Below are 10,760 nucleotides of genomic sequence, written 5' to 3'. Positions count from 1 at the left end.
TGTGTGATGCTTGATAGAGTGCAGCCCCCCCCCCCCCCCCACACACACACATGATGTAGGCTTATGAGGAAGAGCAAACAAGGCGTCTGACACCTCAACGCACAGCCAACACAGAGAGAGCATCCATAACACCTTCTCAGTGATCACACCTCTTCACCAGAGCCACAGGATGATTACACAACGTTATAATAATGACCAGATCAGCATTTTTGGTTCATAACAATGTCACCTTTTAATCTAATTTCCAATAATCAGAGATTATATCAATCCCTTTGTACAAAAATACCTGAACAGGATATACAACGTGGTTGATTCAGATGTCTTCCTGACATTTAGCTCTCAGAGAGAACAGGAGTGGACAGACACCTCCGTTAAAAGACATGAGCCGGGATTAAAACAAACCCCAATGCGCCGCCCACCGACAGCACACTGCATTCGACTATTAAAAGGTAATTTTGCTGACATTCGCGGAGATCCTATTCGGGTAAATGCAGCGGGTATCGGCTAAAACATCAATTACCCTCAAAAGCCAAGTGCAGTGCGATGTCGGTTGTTGTGGATTGTGGGTTAGTTTGAATTCTTCCCCATGGGCTTGAGTGGTGCAGAACAGATGGTTTGTGTTCAGTAGTGAAAAAATGTATTAAACCAAAGTGTAACAAAGAAACTACCTGAACAAATCCAATTGAAACAAACAAGATTATAGTTTCACCTTGCAAAAAGGTTCTGCTAGGGTTTGCCGTATGGAACAGGACCCTGGATACGGTACATGGAGTTTAGGGCAGAGAGACAGGGAAGGTATAAGGCTAGACTGGCACAGAAGAAACTTTCGTCCAACCTTACATTGACTTTTTTTTTTTTCTCCTGGCTTATTTGATAAATGTATGAGAGAGATATCCTTAGCTGGTTCCGTTTCAGTCTCTAGTCCCTAGCCCCCTCAAACTCAAATCTGGACCTCGAAGCCATTTAAACTGCTTTTTTTTCATTGTTCCCATCTAATCAGGGACTGATTTAGACCTGGAACACCAGGTGAGTGCAATGAATGATCAGGTAGAACAGAAAACTAGCAGGCTCCGGACCTCGTATGTTAAGAGTTGAATACCCCTGCCCTAGACTATTGATCATGCCCTTTTTATGATATAGGCCTAGATCAGAAAACCTCGATGGGTGACGTAAGCAATATGACTCACCATTCCCAAACTGGGTCCTGGGCCCCCATGGGTGCACATTTTGGTTTTTGCCCTAACACTACACAACTGATTCAACTAATCAACTTTCATCAAATTTTTATTATTTTAATCAGCTGTGTAGTGTTAGGGCAAAAACCAAAACATGCACCCTTTGGGATCCCCAGGACCAAGCTTTGGAAACACCGATGTAAGGAAAGCTGCATGGCCCGGAATCAATCAAAAGATGCTTTGTCGACTTTTAAGGTAATTTACGCTTGTGCCGACATCTGCAGCGTTTACCATAAATGTATTCTCCACAAACGTCAGGGAAATTGCATTTGAAAGGCGCATTGTCGACAGTGCAGTGGGCTTGTCGACAACGCGCCTTTGATTGAATCCTGGCCTAAGTCATGTTCAGGACAGCGACTCACGACTTTGACAGCATCGAAAGTCCTTACATAGACAGTTAACATTCTGAGCCAGTCAGCTTATACATCCTACAGAATTCAATGCATGCTAAGAGTCCAGTTTGAAAGCTTAATTTAATACTGTTTATGTTCTGGTATATTATTTTTATATATATATAAAAGTTCAATTTGTGATAAAATCAAATAATGAAAAAAAAATCTTCACCATTTGAGACGGAGTGATGAGCAAAAGCATAACGCACAATACATAGGTAGTGTCCTAAATGGCACCATATTCCCTTTAATACTGCACTATATAGGGAATAGGGTGCCATTTGGAACGCGCTCATAGTGATCTGAAACCTAGATACAGTGTTAGATCTACAGCTTTTCCATAGTTTCACATTCTATAAAATAGATATTCATATGCTGAATTTATATATACTGTACATCCATATGATTGGACTTCTGTGAAGGATTGCATTATAACACAGTGATTAAGAGGCAAAGATTGAGAGAGAGTGTGAGACAGAGAGACAGAGAGAGACAGACGGGTGGTTAAAATTTTAGCCTGCCCTAACTGACTAAGATGTCTAGCCAGAGCTTCTGAGTGAGGTGAAGTATGTGATTGGTTGGTAGTGCAGACTCCTGTAGAGCTGTAGAGTCAGGTATGGTTCAGGAGTGATGGGACGGGAGTGACAACAGTGACGTTATTCAGAGAGCTGGCCTGGCAGAGTGCCTGGTAGCCCCTTGCTATTAATTGTCAATCTGGCACGGGACGGTGTATGTGTTTGCGCGTGCGTCTAGTAAATCTGGTGGAAGCTTTGAGCAGGTATTATGTCACACACTTGCTAGGCCAACAGCTCTGCTGCCTCACGCTAGAAGACTGAGAAGGACGAGACAGGATAAGACGGGACAGGCCAGAATGGGTCGGGACAGAACAGTTTAGGACAGAACAGTTCAGGACAGAATAGGGTGGGACAAGACAGAACAAGATCAGACAAAACAGGACGGGATGGTACAGGACCAAACAGGGGCTGGCTAAGTCCCAATACTCACAGAAATCTTCCTACTAGACCCTTTTTTCCATTCCTAAACAGGAGAGGAGGATTTGGAACATAATACATTTCAGATAAAAGGATAGGTTGACTATGTGCATTATAATAATATGACTTCACACACACACACACACACGCACGCACACACACACACACATGCACGCACACACAATATTCACTTTAAGTCGAGAGAAACTAATTTAACTATGGCTGCAGCAAAGTCAATCTAGCATACATTTCAACATAAATACAGGCATGTTGGGGAGTGCTTTAAATGGATCCCTGCATTCTGAGAATGAATACCCTCTCACATCTATTGGTCACTGATCAGTTAGGAACTCCCCTCACCTGGTTGTCTAGGTCTTAATTGGACACAAATTGAAAGGATAAACCAAAAACCAGCAGACAATAGGTCCTTCATGGAATGAGTTTGACACCCCTGGTCTACAACATCAAGGTGTGGGTCAGGGACAATACAGCCAAACCTAGGTTCAAATACTCCTTGAAATGTATCAAATACTTGGGAGTTTGCTCTAGATTGCCTTGAGTGCCAGAGGGGTGGGGGTTGAAGTTTTGGGACTGTTATATTAGTCTATTAAGCCAGGCAAGCTCAATCAAGCACAGAAAGTATTTGAAATGATTTCAAATAGTATTTGAACACAGCATCATGCTGACTGCAGTAGGAAGCTAACAACTGACTTGGAGAACACTAATTGACATTCATACAATACTGACTGGCGGTGATGAGGTTTGTTCACTTACAGTGAAAAAATGCATTGGGCATACGTTCTAAGTGCAATATTGGTGTGGGTATTGGAACGTAGCCTGAAAGATTGAACTCTTGACAGTCCAAATTGAAGGTGCAGGGGGCAGGTTTGTGAGACTTCTCTTCCTTCCGTTCCGTTCTCATCTCTCTGAATTTTTGGGTTGATTGCAGGGAATGTTCTAGATTTTCCAAATGTTCTGATGGGATCAGGTGGAGCCGGACGTAGCAGGAACAGAGAGGTTGGAGAGCCTTTCAAGACTGAGAGACACGGCTCTCAGTCCTGAAAGGCTCTACAGCCTCTAATCCAATCTAATCCAATCAGCAGGCTGGGATTTCTTACACAGAAAGGAGGAGCAGAAAGATAAGAGGACTGCTGGACAAGAGGAGCAGAAAGAGGAGGAAGAGCAGGACAAGAGGAGCAGAAAGAGGAGGAAGAGCAGGACAAGAGGAGCAGAAAGAGGAGGCAGAGCAGAGTAGGACAAGAAAGAGAAGGAAGAGAAGGACAAGAGGAGAAGAAAGAGAGGAGGAAGAGCAGGACAAGAGGAGAAGAAAGAGAGGAGGAAGAGCAGGACAAGAGGGGCAGAAAGAGGAGGCAGAGCAGAGTAGGACAAGAAAGAGAAGGACAAGAGGAGAAGAAAGAGAGGAGGAAGAGCAGGACAAGAGGAGAAGAAAGAGAGGAGGAAGAGCAGGACAAGAGGAAAAGAAAGTGAAGAGGAAGAGTGGGACAAGAGGAGAAGAAAGAGGAGGAAGAGCAGGACAAGAGGAGAAGAAAGAGAGGAGAAAGAGCAGGACAAGAGGAGCAGAAAGAGGAGGAAGAGCAGGACAAGAGGAGAAGAAAGTGAAGAGGAAGAGCAGGACAAGAGGAGAAGAAAGAGAGGAGGAAGAGCAGGACAAGAGGAGAAGAAAGAGAGGAGGAAGAGCAGGACAAGAGGAGAAGAAAGAGAGAAGGAAGAGCAGGACAAGAGGAAAAGAAAGTGAAGAGGAAGAGCGGGACAAGAGGAGAAGAAAGAGAGGAGGAAGAGCAGGACAAGATGAGAAGAAAGAGGAGGCAGAGCAGAGCAGGACAAGAAAGAGAAGGAAGAGCAGGACAAGAGGAGCAGAAAGAGAGGAGGAAGAGCAGGACAAGAGGAGAAGAAAGAGAGGAGGAAGAGCAGGACAAGAGGAGAAGAGGAGGAAGAGCAGGACAAGAAAGAGGAGGAAGAGTAGGACATGAGGAGCAGAAAGAGAGGAGGAAGAGCAGGTTGAGAAGGAGCATTCAGCTTCATTCAGTTTACAAGAGAACTGTAGGCTGTCTGTTCAGAAGTGCAAATAGTTCTGCAACAGTATTACCACATCATCGCAACGTCATCAGCTCTGACAGGGAAGTCCACATCTCAAACAATCATCTGCCATTTCAAACAAACGGCCAACACAGTTTGTTTTTGTTCTGTGTTCTTTTTGTTGTTAGCTTTTTCTCTTCCTAGTGGCCGTGTATAAAGTATCGTAGATAGAGTGAGATGGTTGGTCCAATAAGGAAAGCAGAGGAAGGGCATGATGCCCCCAGGCAACGTCACGTTTCAGGATGCCCCCCAGGCAACGTCACGCTTCAGGATGCCCCCAAGGCAACGTCACGCTTCAGGATGCCCCCAAGGCAACGTCACGCTTCAGGATGCCCCCAAGGCAACGTCACGCTTCAGGATGCCCCCAAGGCAACGTCACGCTTCAGGATGCCCCCAAGGCAACGTCAGCCAGTAGGCAGCATGAAGCATCAGGTGATCAGCTTATAAAGACTGGACTGCACAGGTTGATTTTTACATATGGTCAATCGTTGTGATCGATTCGATCCCTGATGATCAATAAAGAAGTGCGGGGAAACAAGCCCCATGTCTATCGTCTGTCTGAGGTGGGTAAAGGAGGAGGAAACAGGGGCTTGGTTGGATCCACAGATCACTATAGTACACCACATGTCTGTTTGTCTGTCGATTTATCTATCTGTGTGGCCACTTTCCAATTCCCCACCCCTCCCCCCAAAGTGTGCAATTGTTCACTACCCCTCATACATTTTAAAAGCATTGGTGTAACTAAGCATGTGCCATCAGCTTCCAACACTCCTTTCCTTTTAAATCCACAAGGAATGAGTGAATAAGTGCACACTTGACGACCTAGTGAACAAAGGGTAGAGAATTTAACTGCAGACAGAGGGTAGTGCAGTGAGACCAGAGGGCAGGCGTATGGTACACGGGTCAGAGGTCAGGGGTGAAGGGTCACAAGGCCACGGCGGTACAGGGGTGTTTGAGCTTGCAGGGCAGCACCCCTCTGTTGAGCTGGTAGAACTCCACCAGGTGGATCAGGTCTGTGAACTTGGTGGAGCCATCATCCAAACTGAACAACATCTGACCTTCCTCTTCACACTGTGAGAGAGAGAGGAGACAATATACAATACGGTTGAGATGGAGGCAGGAGATAGGATGTGAGAGCAAACTGAGATGGCGCCAAATTGGATGAACAAGAAGAAAGTGGAACCGAATAGAGGTAGATGAGTATAAAGAACTGACCGGTAGGATCTGGAAGTGTCTGATCTTCTGGTGGTGGCACAAGGTCAGGACAAACGCCTTGGGGTTACTTTGACTGTCTCTCAGCAGGAACAACCTGACACACGCACACATAAAACATTTTCACTTATGCTGTACATCTATACATAGGGATGGTCTGTGGGTACTAGGATGGATGGATGGGAGGGTGGCCTAAGAAGGATAATACAGATTCTAAGTCTTACCCGTCTACTTGTCCTTGTTGCATGATCATCTTGTGCGACTCTTCTCTAATGATGCGACCATGGAACCATAGCTGTGTTCTGTGGATCACTGAAAGACAACATCAGGTTTCAGGTGTCAAAGCTATTTTCGGCTTTCAAGGCGTGCACTATACAGCTTTACACATGCAGAGATACAAGCAGTCTGCATCAAAAATGGCACCCTTTCCGTATATAGTGTTCTACTTATGACCAGGGCCCATAAGTAGTGCACAATGAAGGAAATAGGGTGCCATTTGGGATGTAACCACAGATGTAGGAACTGCTTCATATTCCACTTGTGTAACAATACACTCCTTTAAATCAAATGTTATTTGTCACATGGGCCGAACAAAACAGGTAACCTTACAGTGAAATGCTTACTTAAAAGCCCTTAAAACCTCTTGACGCTATAGGAGTCAGATTTTTTTTTTTAAATAACGTTCCCAAGGTAAACGGACTATTTCTCAGGTCCAGATCGTAGAATATGCATATAATTTACAGATTAGGATAGAAAACTCTCCAAAGTTTCCAAAACTGTCAAAATATTGTCTGTGAGTATAACAAAACTGATTCTGCAGGCGAAAACCTGAGAAAATCTAACCCGGAAGTGATAAAAAAATAAATCTGTGTTTCCTGGCCCGTCTTTCTTCCATTTAAAGGGGTATCAACCAGATTCCTTTTCCAATGGCTTCCTCAGGCTGTGACCAGGCTTTAGACATAGTTTCAGGCTTTTATTTTGAAAAATTAGCGAGATTTTTCAAAAGTAGTCAGGTGTCCTCAGATTAGTTCCTGCGTGCGAGAGGGGAGCTCTCCATTTTCCTTTTCTCTCTTATTGAACAGGTTACGGTCCAGTTGAAATATTATCGATTATGTTTGTTAAAACTTCTTATGGCTGCAGGGTGAATATTGAAAAACTGGAAAATATGTGCACATTTTCAAACGGCCTCTTAAGAAATTTTTGCTCTTACAATATGCATATATTTACTACTATTGGATAGAAAACAGTCTCTAGTTTCTAAAAACGTTTGAATTATTTCTCTAAGTGGAACAGAACTATTTTTACAGCCCATTTCCTATCCGGAATTGAGATTTCCAAATGCGAGGTCTCTCTTTAAGAGCTTGTCTATAAAAGGGCATTTCACTTAGGACTGTAGAAACACGTCATACGCCTTCCTCTGGGTGTAATGCGGAAGTGAGAGCAGAAAGGAGTTGAATATCTCTTCCAGGGGCTGAACACAACATCTTGGAGTGAGACCTGCGCACTAAAAAAAAAATTCTGGTCACGAAGTACAACACGGACTCGGCTCATGGAAAACGCTCGTTAAAGGTGAATATGAGCTCTGGCTACGATATTATTTGATACATGTCACAAAATCATCCTAAAGTATGTTTTTTCAATATAGTTTAATTATATTATTGAAATTTATTCTGGACTTTAGACGTGATGTGACGCAAGAATTGTTTGAAGAAAGAGAGATTAGCGCCGCACAGCCAGTGTGCTTGCTAATACAAGAGGGAAATAGTTCGTTCTGGAACCCAAACAAAGACTGTACTGGACAATGGACCGCTTTACAACATTCTGATGGAATATCAACAAAGATAAGGACCCAATTTGGGATGCTTTTTCATATATTTGTCGAACTGTGCTATGCTACCGTTTGACTAGAATCAATGCTGCCGTATGCTAGCTAATGTAGTAAGCTAATATAACGATATATTGTGTTTTCGCTGTAAAACACTTCAAAAATCGGAAATATTGGCTTTATTCACACGATCTTTGTCTTTCATTAGCTATCCACCATATATTTTTCTGAATGTTTTATGAGGTGTAATTAGTAGTTGACGTTGGTGTCTGTATTTTCTCTGGCTACTCCCGTGCAATTTCAGACTGTAGCTATGATGGGAGCAGTAATGTAAAACTGATTTATAGCTAAAATATGCAAATTTTTGGAACAAAACATAGATTTATTGTGTAACATGTTATAGGACTGTCATCTGAGGTAGTTTCTTTCTAGGTTATTTAGGTTGGTTCTAGGTTAGTTAGGTTGGCTTGTGCATGCTACTTGAATCCTACTTGGGCTGTGAAAAATGTCTGTCCTCTTTTTTATTTGGTGGTGAGCTAACATAAATATATGTGGTGTTTTCTCTGTAAAACATTTTAAAAATCGGACATGTTGGCTGGATTGACAAGATGTTTATCTTTCAAATGCTGTATTGGACTTGTTAATGTGTGAAAGTTAAATATAAAAAAAAAATAGATTTTGAATTTCGCGCCCTGCACCTGAGCTGGATGTTGTCATAAGTGTACCGGTGACGGGCTGCACCCCTAACAGGTTAAAAACAACCTGAGGATTGATTATAAAAAACATTTGACATGTTTCTACGACCATTACGGATACTTTTTGGAATTTTCGGAACGAGGCTTTGGTTTTCTGAACATAACGCGCAACCGAAATGGCTGCGCGTTATGATAATATTTATCGAACAAAAATAACATTTGTTGTGTAACTGGGAGTCTCGTGAGTGCAAACATCCGAAGATTATCAAAGGTAAGCGATTCATTTTATTGCTTTTCTGACTTTCGTGACCATGCTAATTTGGGGCTAGCTGTTCTAGCATTGATTGATACACTCACAAAAGCTTGGATTTCTTTCTCTGTAAAGCATATTTTCAAAATCTGACACTATAGGTGGATTAACTTCTTGCGACTATAGGGGGTGCTGTTTTCTCATTAGCATAATTTGCATTACAGATTAAACGGCTTCCTACTCAATTCTTGCTCGTACAATATGCATATTATTACTATTATTGGATAGAAAACACTCTCTAGTTTCTATAGCCGTTGGAATTTTGTCTCTGAGTGAAACAGAACTCAATCTACAGCACTTCTCATGATAGGGAGTCAGATTTCAAACATTTTGGCCACTGATCTGGAGTCAGTTTAAAGCTCACTGTAAATGCTATGGAGAAACAGACACTGCTTACGTCTTCCCCTGGATGTCTGTGCGTGATGACGCTTTGAATGGTGTCGATTGCGCAATCCGTTTCTCTATAAGACACCAAATAGCGGAAGTAGCTTCCCTTTGCTGCCTGCGCCTTGCGCGCGAAGGACATTGGACTCGCCTCCTTCCAAGCGTTAGTTTAGCCAGTAATATTTCTCCGGTCATGTTTTTACCCGTTATAGGTGTTAGAAACATCATAATGTAGTTAATTTAAACCGTTTTATAGCAATTTATATCCGTTTAGTGCGATTTTGAGGCATTGCTTTGTAATAGACTTTGAAGCTCCGGGCACGTTTCGGGGTGCCGGTCGTACGTTAGTGGGCATTTCGAAGGACAAGTGGACATCTTTCGACCAAAAGAAGATTAGACCCAATAAAGGATTCATTGTCCAAGATTCTGATGGGAGAACAGCTCATAGTAAGAACAATTTATGATGATAAATCGTGTTTCTGTCGATAAATGTTAAACGTTTATGCCGCCATCTTGTTTGCTATAGCTTCACTTGGCGCAGCCTGTCTTGAAAAGTAAGGATAATTTAAAAAATGTAATTCCGCGATTGTATTAAGAATTAAATTGTCTATCAATCGCTGTCCACCCTGTATTTTTTAGTCAAGTTTATGAGTATTTATGTATAAGACTAGATCACTGTCTAATATGGTGCAGGACATTTTCTGACCAGCTGAGCTACTTTTGTCATTGTCTAACCATGATTTTGGTGGCTAAATATGCACATTTTCGAACAAACTGTATATGCATGTTGTAATATGATGTTACAGGAGTGTCATCTGAAGAATTCTGAGAAGGTTAGTGAAAAAATTAATATATTTTGGCGATGATAACGATATCGCTCTCTTTGGCTTGAATCAATGGTCGGGTAACGTTTGCATATGTGGTATGCTAATATAACGATTTATTGTGTTTTCGCCGTAAAACACTTAGAAAATCTGAAATGTTGTCTGAATTCACAAGATCTGTGTCTTTCCATTGCTATGTGCTGTGTATTTTTAAGAAATGTTTTATGATGAGTAAATTGGTAATACACGTTGCTCTATGTAGTAATTCTAGGAGCTTTGGTGAGATTTGTGATGCTGGCTGCAATGGCAAACTATGATTTATACCTGAAATATGCACATTTTTCTAACAAAACCTATCCTATACCATAAATATGTTATCAGACTGTCATCTGATGAGGTTTTTTCTTGGTTAGTGGCTATCAATATCTTAGTTTAGCCGAATTGGTGATAGCTACTGGTGTTGAGAGAAAATGGTGGACAAGAAAAATGGTGATTTTTGCTAACATGTTTAGCTAATAGATTTACATATTGTGTCTTCCCTGTAAAACGTTTAAAAAATCTGAAATGGTGGCTTTATTCACAGGATCTGTATCTTTCATTAGGTGTCTTGGACTTGTGATTTAATGATATTTAGATGCTACTATTTAATTGTGACGCTATGCTAGCGATGCTAATCAGTGTGGGGGGGGGGGGGGGGGGGGTGCTCCCGGATCCGGGGTTGAGGCTCGTTAGAGGTTAACAACAAGCTAAGCTGTGTTTTGGTATATTTCACTTGTGATTGCATGATTATAAAT

The 10,760-nt window shown here is 42.1% G+C and overlaps 1 protein-coding gene across 4 annotated transcripts in view; it reads right to left on the bottom strand.

Moving 5' to 3' along the window:
* Positions 1–206: 206 nt before the first annotated feature.
* The window catches only part of LOC129819851 (growth factor receptor-bound protein 10-like), a 62,981-nt gene continuing 52,427 nt past the window's right edge, over positions 207–10,760 (bottom strand). For all 4 annotated transcript variants that reach the window (XM_055876482.1, XM_055876481.1, XM_055876480.1 and 1 more), the window contains 3 exons: positions 6,153–6,240; positions 5,932–6,025; positions 207–5,787 (listed from right to left, as the gene is read on the bottom strand). In XM_055876482.1, the coding sequence (XP_055732457.1) occupies positions 5,641–5,787; positions 5,932–6,025; positions 6,153–6,240 (329 nt within the window). In that variant the 3' untranslated portion in view covers positions 207–5,640. The remainder of the gene's footprint in view (positions 5,788–5,931; positions 6,026–6,152; positions 6,241–10,760) is intronic.

The sequence above is a fragment of the Salvelinus fontinalis genome, chromosome 22 (genome assembly GCF_029448725.1).
Source record: "Salvelinus fontinalis isolate EN_2023a chromosome 22, ASM2944872v1, whole genome shotgun sequence".
Lineage (NCBI taxonomy): Eukaryota > Metazoa > Chordata > Actinopteri > Salmoniformes > Salmonidae > Salvelinus > Salvelinus fontinalis.
The sequence above is the reverse complement of the archived record's forward strand: the minus strand, read 5'-3'. Positions and strand labels throughout refer to the sequence as shown.